The following is a 14,024-nucleotide window of genomic DNA, read 5'->3' as shown; positions in this document are numbered from 1 at the left end:
TAGGTGTCAATGAGAGTGAGACAGGTATTGCTGCCGGACTCGGCAGCCCCGTTTAAATTTTGTGCAGACCCTGCCTGTCAAAGTTACATTTTATGAATCCCAACAACTATGTCTACATTTTCAGAAAGAATTATTTGTCTCCTTTTTACGGATTGGCCGTGAGCTCGAGTTAAAAATAAAAATAAAGGTTATTTTTTACTGCTACTCTAGCCAACTGACGCTTTCACTCTAACTTTGAAGAAAAAGTGATTTGCACTCCTCCTTTGAGTGCTCACAGTTTGAAAAGTTTACATGTTATGTAAAAACAGTTCCCGTCTTTTTGAGAGAGCAGAAGTTTTCCTCCGTTTTATAGTTTGAATCACATTTCTACGTGCAGGTATGAGAGAGCTGGGTGACTCAGAAAAAAGGTGAAGTTTTGTAGAAAAAAGGTGAAATTTTGTGGGTTTCTAAAGAAAATTCCAATGCATTCCTAATGCATTATTTATTCCCAGTTTTTTGGGAATAACTTTGGGAAAAATTGGAATTTTATCACCAAAAGTCATAGCACCTCTTTCGGGATCAAGACGCACGTTTTGATGTATATATTACCGGGGTTTTCTCAAAGCTGCGGGACGAGTTACGCGCCAAAATTTGGCGGAAGAATAATAAACCCGAAGGAGAATATTAATAGATGCTCCGCCCCGAGGCATCTCTCAGCTATTCTAGCTGTAGAGGAGTGCCTCGGGGCTGGGCACCCGTGGCACTAATTATATGGTGATAATAAAACTATGAAAGTAAAGGACATCTATAGGCTAGGAGGTGTATATGTAGGTGTGTTGGTATTTCATTGCATAAACATTGATCTCAGGTATGAACAGCAGTGTGCATACAACTGATAATTACTAATATACACTCAGTTGTCAGTTTATTAGGAACATTTAGCTAAAACCGGTGTAGAGTAATAGTAACAGTCCAGCAGTAAATCATCATTCATGAAGGTTATAATGTTCAGTTGAGGAGAGGTGTGATTTAACTGTGTGATCAGTCTGGAGGAAGTAGAGTGAGGAGCTGTTACATTATACACAGAGGTGTTACTGTTCTTTAGCTGACCTTCATTGATATGGATGGGGTGGACAAAATAATAGAAACACCTGTAGCAATAGTTTTGTGTTGGCATATTGGTTTCCTTGATTACTAATAATCAGTATTAGAATTAGCCCTGAAAAAACCACATTGGTCGACCCCTGGTATATTTCCGTGTGTTTTGCTTTTATTAGATGGAGAGAGTAGAAATACAGAGAGGAAGTGTGGGAAGAGAGATAAAGAGGTATGATGTCACAGATGACAACAGTGACCATCTGGAATCAAACTGGTGACACTGCAGTTACATGGTTTGCATTTAACCACCAGCCCAGCAGGACCAGGCCCCACAGTTGTACTGGAAATGACACATGTATTGACAACAGGGGGCAGGAAGAGGCACACTGTGAGTGATACACAGTCAGAAATACAACATGAATAAATAAATAAAAGGAAGTAAAACAAATGTATAAAACAAGGAAAAACACAAGGAAAGCATAGGAAATATACAGAAGGCAGAAACGTGTGTACATACTAACAAAGACAAGAAAACGTCAACGAGTAAATACACAATTAGCTTTCAGACCTGACAGATCTAGGAGTGCCAATGGATGAGGTCTGTGATGTGAGGCGGGGCCTGACCATTAAGAGCCTTAAAAGTAAGCAACAAGGTCTTCAACTGAATTCTGAAGTGAACAGCTGTTAGAGATATTATGTTTCCTGATGATGTCTCCGAGGGGGAGCATGTATGGGCTGAATAGGACTGGCCTGAGGATGGAACCCTGGGGAACCCTGTAGGTGACAGGGGCAGAGGAGGAGGGGAACTGGTCTATAGCCACTGAAAAGGTCCTGTGTTTAAGATAGGATCCAAACCAGTTTAAAGCAGTATACCAACCCAGTGTTCAAGAAGAGTCAAAAAGGATGTCATGGTCAACTGTATTGAAGGCAGCACTAAGATCTAGTAAAACTAGAATCGGATTTTCCCCAGAGTCAGCAGTGAGCAGTCGGTCATTAGTCACCTTTAACAGAGCTGTCTCAGTACTGTGGAGGGCTTTCAACCCTGATTGGAATGGATTTAAGATATTGTTGGTATTCATCATGTGCATCACGTCAAGTGTGGGGTTTGGATGTCACATAGATCCAGCAGTAAGAATGAAATCACCTCTCCAGCTGAGAGAGACGTGGTCTTGGCCTGTGAGGTTCTCTGGTACATGGACTGTTGGACTGTGCAGATGGATGTTCCCCCGCTGGAACCTGATTTCCCAGAGCTGAAAATCATCCGCCTCCATATGGAATGGATAAAAATATCAGCTATGTGACTGTGTGATTTGAGTTGCTCTGTGGGAGGACATTAATTCAGTGTCACATCTCTCCACCACTCTGACTTCCTGACTGACTGGTTCCAGCTTTTTAATCTCTGGCAGAGATTTAAGAGGCACTTCCTCTTCCTTTCTTCCTCGATGTTTGTCTCTGTGAACATGTGCTCATATCTGTGTCTTTGGTGCATGTGATGATGTTTCCATTGTGTGTTAATCCTAACTCTGGTGTCTGCTCTGTATTTGGCTCTGTGTTGCTCCTCCATTGTCTTTCTTTCCCTCTCTGTCACCACTTCATTCATGCTCTCTGGTTTTGTCCTCGCTGGTGTTTTCATGACATTTACATTTGGCACAGAAGCCTGGAATCATACTGAGGTTTGAATAATAACAAACAAGCTCAGGGCTGTTTACTCCCACAGTTTGTGGTTTTGTGAACAAAAATCAGTTATGCTTCATTATGCAGTGAGTAGATGTTGTGCCCTCTGAATGCATTGAGCTTTTGAGCACACTCCACCATGTTTCCCAGGATAACTGAGATATGCCTCTGCCTGCTGGAGGTTTATTAATTTTGTGGGTTTCTACTATAATTCATCCTCTGTGGGAAAACACTGCAGTTTCTGTTGGCTCCGTTTGGCTGCATGACACAAGATACACATTTACATTTCAACAAGTCCCAAACAATAATGAGGGTAATTCAGATTTTTTACAACTTGGGTTTCATTTTCATGTCAGTTATTCCTCTCAGTAATAAAAAAACAACTTATCACCAAGTTAACAGCTGAGATCTGGGAACATGGTGAAATCACTATAAAGGTCAGACAGTCAGACTGGTTGGAGACAAACCAGGGTGTTAGTTCAACTTATTTGAAAGAAAACAATAACATTTCCAAATTGTCTGTTAGTCAGGATTATCTTTACCTGTGTCCTGTATCCATGACCTCTGCTGCTATGTTACTGTAAGAAGCTGCACTTTTCTCTAAACTGAGGTTTGAATTGAAGGAATTGAGATTATTTGTTTGTTTTTTTTAGTTAAATCTAAAAGGTCCATATAGTACACAGGTAGATTACCATGTGTAGTGTGATTATAGATCAGGTCTAGCTTCTATATTAATACTGTGAAAGTATCAAAGCCTCAGTCCACAGAGAAATGCACACAGCCTGTATTCAGAAACTGAGCCTTAAAACCAGCCGTCAGGACTTCTGGAACTTTGTGATGTCACAACAAAGCAGTCACCGCTCTCAGCCACACCTCAAGCCCCGCCCACCTGGACCCACCATCCAACTTTGTAGGATTTGGACTTTTTACCTGAAATCCGCTATATTTTTATTGGATCACTCAGAAAACAGTCAGCCAATCAGAAAAGAGAATCACAGCCTCTACACAGCATGCCTACACTGTGAGTTTTGAATTTCAACAAAGAAAAACAACAGAAAAATCAAAAATCAATCAAAAAAAATCTATTTTTCAACAGATTGGAAAAATCAATGTGTTTCTCTTTGAACTTTGAATTAATAGTGACAGCTTTAATTCCACAGCCAACTTCATGCATCAACCTTGATGAACCATATATATACACCATATACACGTGTACATACATATACCATCGTTTTTGCCATTTAAGTTCATGTGGCTTTTATTTGTGCGTTCATTAACATGAATTATCAGTGTGGTTCAAATGAACAAGTTGCTCTGTGGTGGGTAAACCCAGCTCATGTTGCTTCCATGTTTCCTCGATGGCTAACATGTCACATGTTTGTTCATCAGGAAAGTAAGAGTACTGTCACTAAAACACTGTATTTGATTACACTTTCAAGGTGGCTGAGAATTCACTATGTTTCCAATCTCACTTTCTGCTTCACCACATCTGTCCAACACCTGCACAGTGTGGTGTAACTTTTATATCAAAACACGTAATCACTTCATAAAAACAGCATTCCTCAGCCATCTTTAAGCAATTACAACGTGCTAAGATGGACCACTGACAACTTCAGCTGCGTCCACAGAGGTTAATGTGACTCCAAGAGCCTCAGAGCAGAAACATGAGGCCGACTGACTCTGCTCTGTGTCCCTGTACAGGTACGCTACCTGAAGATCATCGAGAAGAGCGGCTACCAGGCCCTGCCCTGGGTCAGATACATCACTCAGAATGGAGGTAAGGACACACACACACACACACACACACACACACACACACACACACACACACACACACACACACATACACACACACCTTTGTTTTACTTTATTCATGAATAGAATATATGTGAAAAAAACCAGTTCTGACCTGTACTGGTGGTTCCATCTCTCCTGCAACATTTCTCTCATCTGGTTCTGTTTTGCTGTCTTCTTTAACAAAACCAAACAGATCCCTTAACGATTAAATTATACACTAGCTTATGGGTATTTTACACACATAAGATACCATTATCTCAGATGTCCATCGAGAGTAAACGTACGTAAATCCACTTAGAATAAGAGAAAAAAGACAAAAACATGATGATTCTAAGGCAAGTTCTTTGTAACTTTGAATCCAGTGATACTAGTCTGTACATCCATGGGTACACTACAGATAGGGCCTGCGAATAGCTGATTCAGCTACTTTTAATGGAGAGTGTAAACAAATATAGGCTTCAAAAACAAAAGAAGCAGTCTCTACCTGTAGCTGATATAACTTTACTGTTGGATTCAATAAAATGAAGAAAAAAAAGGACAAGCAGCTCTTCAAGTGGAAAATCTTATCCACATAATGAAACAAGGATGTGGCTCTGAACAATGTTTAAATTACAGGAAGAGCAGCAAGTTTACAGAGAAACAGTAGGTAATTGCAGCTGTAGTTATTGTTGGTGTGGGGGGGTAGAATTACCCACGTACAGGCTCCAGGTGGATTAGAATCACTGACCGGAGCATGACCACACTGCCCCACAGAAATAAATCTGGTCTGAACAGCATTTAGTCTGTGTTTGGATTTGATGTTTCCTCACACATTTCATCTGAATTTCTAACACTGATTTCCAAACTGTTGTCAGGTTCATGTTGTTGAACTTTGCAAAACTCTGGTCTAATATGTTTGTTTTACTGTCTTTGTCAAGTCCGATGATCAGTTTCTTCAGCTGATGGTAGTTCACATACGTTCTCTCTCTCCTTCTACTCCCTCCTGTCTTTGGAGATGTGGAAATGTCTCAAATGTTAAAAGTTGAATTCTCTGTAAATTGGCTCAGATGATTTCAGAATTTGGCCATCTAATACTTGCTCTATGTAAATATATTAGCTCCATGTTTGTTTTCAGCCCAAATCCTTATTCAAAGGTACAAACTCTGTCTTTATTTTAGTGGCTTTGGGCACAGACACATTGATAGAGATGACACAGGACACTGTGTCAGTGGTGGGAGAACGATTTCAAAACATTAGCTTTGTCCACCTGAGAATACTGTCAAATACATATTACTCTGAAAATTATAATATATTAATTATAATGTGATGTATGTTATGAATAATAAAGCATATATCCAATGATTCATACATTAGTAGTATTAAACACATTGATGGGAGATGTGAAGGACATGACTGACCATAGTAAATTCAGTGACATGCATAATTGTCCTCTGTTGACATGTCTCCATGTCTGGACCTGTTGTTAGCAGGATTCTCCCCTTAATGCGTCTGCAAGGAGGACACAGATGCACCTTGCAAACACTTGCAAGACTTCAGCCTGATGCATGTGATTGGTAAATATACCACGTATATCTGGGGCAGAACACGCCACACCTGCACCTGAGAAACAGCAGGAGAAGGTTTAGTGAATCCGGCTCCAAGGGTTTTAGCTTCTTTCAGTGTCTTTTCGATACATTCATTATTGAGTTTGACTTTTTTTTCTTGAAGTTAGTGAGCGGTGGCTCCACACAGCTTCCTGATCAGGTTATCACTGGAGACCCCTCCCTTCTCCGCTATGATTGGCAGGAAGGAAGGAAGCAGACAGACTGTGCCGTTGTTCTTGGCTAAGCTAAGAACCTTCACACACACACACACACACACACTCACACACACACACACACACACACACACACACACACACACACACACAACCATGAACTGAAGCACATTTTACATGTGTACTCCTATACTCACTTTATTAGGAACAGCACACTAACTCTGGCTAGTTCCTCAGTTCTTCGTGTCATGGATCCTCCAGATGTTGAAACTTTCCTCTGAGTCTCTGCTCCATGTTGACATGATGCATCACATCATTTTTGCTGATTCATCAGCTGCACATTCAAGCTGCCAATCTCCTCTTCTACCACATCCCAAAGCTGTTCTACTGGATTCAGGTCTGGAGACTGGGGGGTGAACTGGAGTTCACTGAACTCACTGTCATGTTGATGAAACCTCAGATACTCAGATACACTGAGACATTCAGTCCATGATTGATTGGTATTAAGAAGAGAACATTCCCCACCAGCCTGGACTGTTGACACAAGGCAGGTTGGCTCTATGGATTCATGCTGTTGGTGTCATAGATCCAGTTGTAGAGGTTTTAGCTCTGGACTGATGATACATGATCAGAGACGTGAGAACAGCCACGATCTTCTACATGTTTCTAACTGTACTCACTGGTGGTGATGAACAGGCTGGAACAGCAGTAAACAGTCAAACCTTTTTTCATCCAGAGGTCAAAGTTCATTCATGTTGTAGGATTCAAAAAAGAATCAGAGCCAGATCTCTGAGCATTAAAGAGCCTGTAGTCCTTCAAATCCCAGTTCCTCAATGAGCCAATCGTAACATCCAACAAAACATCCAGTCAATGGTCCAGTGTAATTCAGTTTAACAAGCACCATAAAAACAGAATGAAATGATATTTGTAATGATATCTGTGAAGCAGACGGACATCATTGAGAGTGGCAGTTTAGATCCATGTTTTCCATCACTGAAGAGCTCAGCTTGTCTGGTGTTGAACTGTACGGTCAGGTCCTGAGTCGTCCACATGCTGAAACGTTTAACGACTGATGCTGCAACTCCTTACACTGATACGATCTTTAGCAACAGTGCAGGAGAAAAACCTTTGTAGAAAAGTATAACACAGGAAGGGGAAAAGGTCTCAGAGTCTACAGGGACAAGAAAGACAGAGGGATGTTGAAGCAATGAAGACGGAGTGAAAAGAAAGAGACTTGCAAATATTATCAGGTACAGTGTGACGACTTCTGTGTTCAGCAATAACAGGATCATCTTTAGAGGCAAAAGCCATTGTCGTTATCTTCTGTTCTTCATTTCCCAGATAGTTTGCTAATCAAACAGTGTGGCATGTAGTGTAGTTTTCACATGTGGCTTTTCAGAGTAAATGTTTTCAGATATTTGTTACTGCCAGAATCTGAACATTCATTCCAGAGTTTTGTTTCTGATACTAATGCAAAAGTTTGATTGTTACCTCACTTTGAGAAATATAATCATGTTAACTACAGAACCATTTATACACAAAGCTCTGTGTATAAATGTCAAACTGAATTTTTGGATTCTCCTAATTTTTTGAGAATGTAAACTATGATGAGCATTGAACAGTTTCCAAACACACTACATTCTACCATGGCAGTAGTTTATTATTTGTTAGCTTGCTAGCAACTAGATGTGACTTGATGAGTCGTTGACAGCTCCTGCACACTCAGTGCTGTGTTCATCCTTCACTATAGAAAGGTGGTAGTCGGGGTGGGGGTCATAGCTCTAAAGTACCTTCAGGAGAAACATCAGCTTTCCCCTGCAGGCCCTTCAGACTAAGCTCCAGCTCACAGGCCCACGAGTGACAAAGCAGAAAGGTCCTCAGGGAGCCCAGTGCCCAGGTCTGGACCACTGAGCCTGCTCCCAGATGTTAGTGTTCGCTGTCATCTGTTGTCCTGCACAGCCCAGGAATGACTCGGGAAGGCTCACACACCAGAGGGGGTTTAACGGATTGGGACAAAGAGCCCAGGTCAGCTTAGTGCAGTTGATAGGATCCAGTTAAATAAGCAGTGTGCAGGTCTGTTTCTATGTTTTATTGACCATTCAGCAAACAGCAAGAACAACACTCCTCACTAAATGATCCTGTAGAGAAGGTCTGAACTACTGAGGAAAATATCTTATTAGTTTTCTAAGACTCCACAGTTTATCTTACACTGCATTTATAAAATATTAATCATTTATAAATAATTGTGATGCTATGTTTATTGATGACAGCTGTACTGTTGTGCAGCTACAGTATGATAACAGACCGTTGCTAAGGCCTGACAGTGTTTTCCTATGCGGTGATGGATCATTCACTGTGTTGGTCTTTTTGAATGTGAAAAAAAACAGTCTACTCTCTGTCTCCGTAGAGGGTCCTGTCCCAGTCCCGATCCCATCTCGCCCCATATTATGTTTTTTAAAGGACTCGGACTACATAATTGGCAATGGCATTTTTTACAGTGTTTCCCTCAGGTTGAGAATTTACCTGTGGTAGTGGGAGGCACAGCTTGTGACCAATTTACAAGCAGAGACTCATGCAGTTTAGAGGTGGAGACTGTAACCCAGGTTATTTTCTGTAGCTACAGTTTACAGGTGTAGCGTTTGTGAAATAAGGTTCTGATGTCAGAGGGAGCAGCCTCTCTGAGTATTGGAGTCAATCCACACGTCAGGTGGCTGCTTACAGACAACCAGCAACCACAGCAGACAGGAGAGGATGAAAAAGAATGTAAAAGACAACAGAATGACTCATATTCGAAATGAAGAAAATGACATTCATTCATATTACACAACATATCTATGTATAAAGACTGACCTGTTGTTTTAACAATTCCCGTCCCACCAGCTCCTCTTGATTTTTGTTTTTTTCCTGTCCCAGTCACATGACACTGACTCCCATCCCATGGGCATCCCACACCCTCTAACACACAGAGGTGTTTGTAAGTGAAGAAAATCATTTTTGGTCTGGTATAAACAGAGCAGTCACAAAGCACATCACCCTGACAATAAGCAAGTATAAATAAATGAGTTAATACCATTTAATGAGAGTGAAAGAGAAGCTGGTCTGGTTTGTTAGATACAGGTGCTCATGAGGTCTTTGACATTGAGTTCCAAGTCAATAAGTAAACATTTGTTGGTGATAATGTCAGGTCCTGGTGAAACTGGGCTTTACTTTCTTTTACTCACTCTACCCTGCAGAAATAATGTCATTTCTTCACTGTTTGAAAATGAAATGACTTTTATGTCTAATGTAATTTGTCTCATCTCAACATTATTTTGTAGCACTCAGCAGTGAGCAGTTTACTGTCTCGACCACAGCAGTTAGTGAAGCACTGAGGGGACCAGTTTAAACTGTATGATGATGTGAGTCAGACTTGAGTGTTAAACTGTCTTTGTTAAATACCTGCTCTGCTGCTTTCACACTGCACACGTCCTCTGGCTCACTGAGCAGCACTGTCACATTCATGTAGACGCCTCTGACTCTGATGTGGTCAAAACTACGTAATTGTCAATTTCTGCTGCTGATGGCACATGCTCGATGATGCGTGTATGTGTTTGTGTGTGCGTGTGGTGTAACATGGTGACGCCACTCTAATAAACCTGTGGTTTCACCCCTGAACTGTCGGTGCTTTCTTGTGCACCTCACACGGCACATCTGTGTGTGTCTGTTTGTGCACTGGAGCGAGTGTGTGTGTGTGTGTGTGTGTGTGTGTGTGTGTGGTGTGTGTGTGGCTTTGAAACGATACTAAACCCAGAAGGTTGAGTCAACAAAGAGAGTAAAAATGCAGAATGTGGAACTACACTTGGGGCACATGTGTGTCTCTGTGTGTGTGTGTGTGTGTGTGTGTGTGTGTGTGCAGAGCCATGTGCAGAACACACACAAGAAAAATCCAAACGTCCTGACCTGGAGCGAGGGGGAGAGGGGCGTATTTAGTTGCTTAAATTAAAGACCTCCCATGAGGTTTTTCAGTTGAAGGACCCCTCTTTAAACACCAAGCTACCAATTACCAGCAGCCTCCAGCCCTACCCATCTATTACCACATCCAGAGGAGAAGTGGGGACCTCAACTGTCGTCCTCTCCTCCCTTTCATGTTCTCTCGCTCCAAAGCCTTGTAGGAAACCAGTGGCAGTGTTTGATGGTTTCGGGACAGGCAGTTAAAGCCACGCTTAGGGGGAGAGGGCGAGCTGCACTCCATTTATTGTCTGGCCCGGCACACCGCTACGCTACAATTAGAAATACACTAACAGACTCCAGGCTGCTGTTAGACCAGTGTGGCACACAGCAGGTACATCAAGCAGCTTAAGGCAGTAGTTTGTATATGTCACGCTATTTTCCTCTCTGGGCCTCTGGTAAGGAAACATGCCGCAGAGATGACTGGCTGACCAACTTTTCCGTGTGACATTCAGACATAAACTTTTTTTCAGTATTAATACAGATTTTTTTTGCCAAAATTCTGTGTAACCAGTTATATATAAATTCACATATCAGATGTATATTAACCAGTAACACAGTCGTTTCCAGTCTATTTAGGTTTAGTTAGGTGAAGTAAATAAAAAGTAGAAAAAAAACCTAAAACTTCAAGATTCAGTTCAGGCCTTCATGTCTCTGACAGCAGAAACAGCTTTTAGTGAAAGTCTTTCTCTAAATATGTATCTGACTCTTATTTTATACCTGATCCAAGTACTGAAGGTCTTGATAAGGAAGCTGATAATCTTAAAGTGTGATGTGCTGTTTACTTACCAGTTTTGCAGAGAGCTTCAGTCATTGTTGCATTTACAAGAAAAGAGGTTATAATACGTCCTCTGAGACTGGACGCTACAGTGGTTCGGTATTGGAAAGTGATGAGACAGTACAGCCAGACCGGGACTAGCTGGTTAGCATGCTAACTTCAGTAGAAGAAAAGAAGTGACAGAAAAAAAAGCAAAACAAAAGAGTGTTTCCACCTCTGGAGACAGCTGTTAGTGAGTAAAGTAATGAAGTTTGATCCTGGACTGTTAGCAGCTGTTAATGCTAACATTAGCATGTAGCTAACTTACATATAGCTCCTTCAATAAGCAACAACAGACTTACAGTCAGATGGGTGGATAAAATGGCAGACAGGTATGAGGTAAGCAGACAACAGGAAAATAAACACAGGTAGCAAGTAACTGGAAAAACACAGAAATAGTGGGAGGTTTATATACTGACATGACATGATGAAAACTGGGATCAGGACTGAAGGTCGGCAGGGAAATACAGATGATTACAAAGGTACTGACATAGCTGATGATAAAGCACATCGTATACATACAAGTGTTTCATTTCTGTGTTTAATCTGTCTTGTACTGTCATTAGTACAACTGTGTGTTTCAGTAGGTTCATCCCTTGTATATATGTGTGTGTGTGTGTGTGTGTGTGTGTGTGTGTGTAGACCTTTGACTGTAGCTAGTCAGGCACAAGAGATACAGAGAAATGTAAGGGGTTTTATTCACCCAAATGTCCGTGTCCTATAGATATGTGAACAGTCATTTTGTTAACTCGGGTGTAAACAGATTTAACAGGGCAAAATAATGCAGCTCCAGCCTTCCATCAGCTGAGGTCTAAAATCTGAAATTGAGCTCTAAGCGCAAGCAGTGACTAAACTGACATGACTGACTCACAAAAACACAAAATGGAGACATCTGCACCTGTCCAGCCAGACAATGAACACATCAAGGGACACAAAGAAACACTCGACATAACACAAATTGAAAGATATAATCTCAGTTTAATCCACATCAACAGTAGTGCAGTGTCCATTCAAGTCGTGGCTGTTGTGGCTGAGTGTTTTGGGTGACGGTGCAGAAGCAACACAGTTTGATCATATGAGTGTTTGTAGAGATAAAACAAAAAAAACACAGACAGACAAAGATCCCTCCATTTATACTTAGATAAATTCTATATTGGAATAACACATATGAAGTTATGACTGAACCCCCCTCATGAATCCTGATGAGTTGGTTCTAACCAAGTGTCCCAGGCTCTCCCTCTTACAGGAGGAACACCTCATCAGGCCAGAAGCACCGAACAGAACAGAACCTAAAACAGCAGGAAGATCTCAGCTCATTATTAACAATAAATAAAGTTTGTTTTAAGTTTAACTTTGTAAATTACTAATATTAACATCACCTCATGAAAAACACAGGGTGAACAGAAATGTTTTTCTTCACCAGGTCAGGATCAGAATCCCGTTAAGAATCAGGATTAAGTTAATTATGGTAAATGTAGAGGTTAGTGCATGTGACTGAATATGCTGCAGTCAGTGGAAGGTCCTCAAAAGTGTAGAAGCACAGTGGTGTGTGTGTGTGTGTGTGTGTGTGTGTGTGTGTGTGTGTGTGTGTGTGTGTGTGTGTGTGTGTGTTCATGTGCATGTGTGCAGAAACAACATATGGCATCTGGCATGAAACAGCCCACAGTTAACAGAATTTGGCAGGTAATTTCTGTAAACTCACTTTTGCATGTTAGCTGAATTAAAGATATGCCAGCACATTTTACCATAAAGCTGTGCTATTGTTTCCAGAGTGCCCCTGGTTGCCACTAGCAACGCTCAGAAACACGAAGCTGCCACGGGCTCTGGCTCTAATTGCTCTTAAAGCAGATCTGATTTAAGGCAAATGAAATCCAGATACGCCGGGCTCACAGAGCAACGAGTTTCACCACTCCCCTGCCTAACCTTAAGCACACAGCACTAGGTTTCCATAACAAAACCCATGTGTGTGTTAGTGTGACTGCGTGTGTTATTGTTATCATTACAGAAATCATAGTTTGTGTTCTTTAGGCGGCTGAGTGCAGCTTTGGAACTGTTTCCATGAACACGCCATACTGATCTCCAGCCTGTATGTACACCTGTGTGTATCTGTGTGTGTGTGTGTGTGTGTGTGTGTGTGTGTGTGCGTGTGTGTGTGTGTGCGTGCGCACAAGGAAGTGCAGATGTCGAGCCAAGCCTTACTCTAAATTCAGAGATTCCTCCAGAGATAAGCAGCCAGTCAGATGTTGCTCAGGGCAAGAAGCCACTAGACTCAACCTTGCTCCATGTTGGTATACTGTACATACCATACACACATGGATATGCATGTGCCTGCATGTACGCACATGCCTGTGTGTGCATGTGTTTCCTGTTGTGCTCTTATTGTCCATTTCAAATATTTATATTTGCCAATTCCAGAGCCAAGCATAGCATGAGGCTAACTCAGCTGCAGTCAGCACAAACCCACAGGCTGCTGTCGGTCTGGATCTCACAAAGAACAGGAAACATTAAAGAGAAACATAGTGAAGTATATGTGAAGCCACTTCATTATATCAATAGATTCAGGTCCCAGTCTGTAGTTTTCATTGCACTGGCAGCTCTGTGTTTTTTTTATAGAGAAAGTCTTGTCATGCCCCCCTTTGTGCCACCATCATCAGGCACTAACATCACTTCAGGTGATGCTTGAGACGTCACTGAACAGGTGTGTCATTGATTCATCTTCCTCCACACATCTTTTCATAGGTGGTGTTAGGGATTTTCTTTCTTTTTTTGTTGTTGTGGACAGTTGGAGGCTTAACAACTTATTGGTTGAGCTGGAAATTGTGAAAAACACATCTACATGCAGCGAGGTATGGACATGTGACATTTGAAAGAAACTACACAGCTCACCACTTTACAGATTACACTACCTAGACAGGT

The 14,024-nt window shown here is 41.5% G+C and overlaps 1 protein-coding gene across 1 annotated transcript in view; it reads left to right on the top strand.

Moving 5' to 3' along the window:
* LOC111671621 (AP-1 complex subunit mu-1) overlaps window positions 1-14,024 on the top strand; it is a 36,600-nt gene that overhangs the window by 15,155 nt on the left and 7,421 nt on the right. Inside the window, exon 11 of the mRNA XM_023428755.2 lies at window positions 4,453-4,528. Within this exon, the coding sequence (XP_023284523.1) occupies window positions 4,453-4,528 (76 nt within the window). The remainder of the gene's footprint in view (window positions 1-4,452; window positions 4,529-14,024) is intronic.

The sequence above is a fragment of the Seriola lalandi genome, unplaced genomic scaffold, assembly GCF_002814215.2.
Source record: "Seriola lalandi dorsalis isolate HSWRI2012SDOR001 ecotype SW California unplaced genomic scaffold, Sedor1 jcf7180002054885, whole genome shotgun sequence".
NCBI lineage: Eukaryota > Metazoa > Chordata > Actinopteri > Carangiformes > Carangidae > Seriola > Seriola lalandi.
The sequence above is the reverse complement of the archived record's forward strand: the minus strand, read 5'-3'. Positions and strand labels throughout refer to the sequence as shown.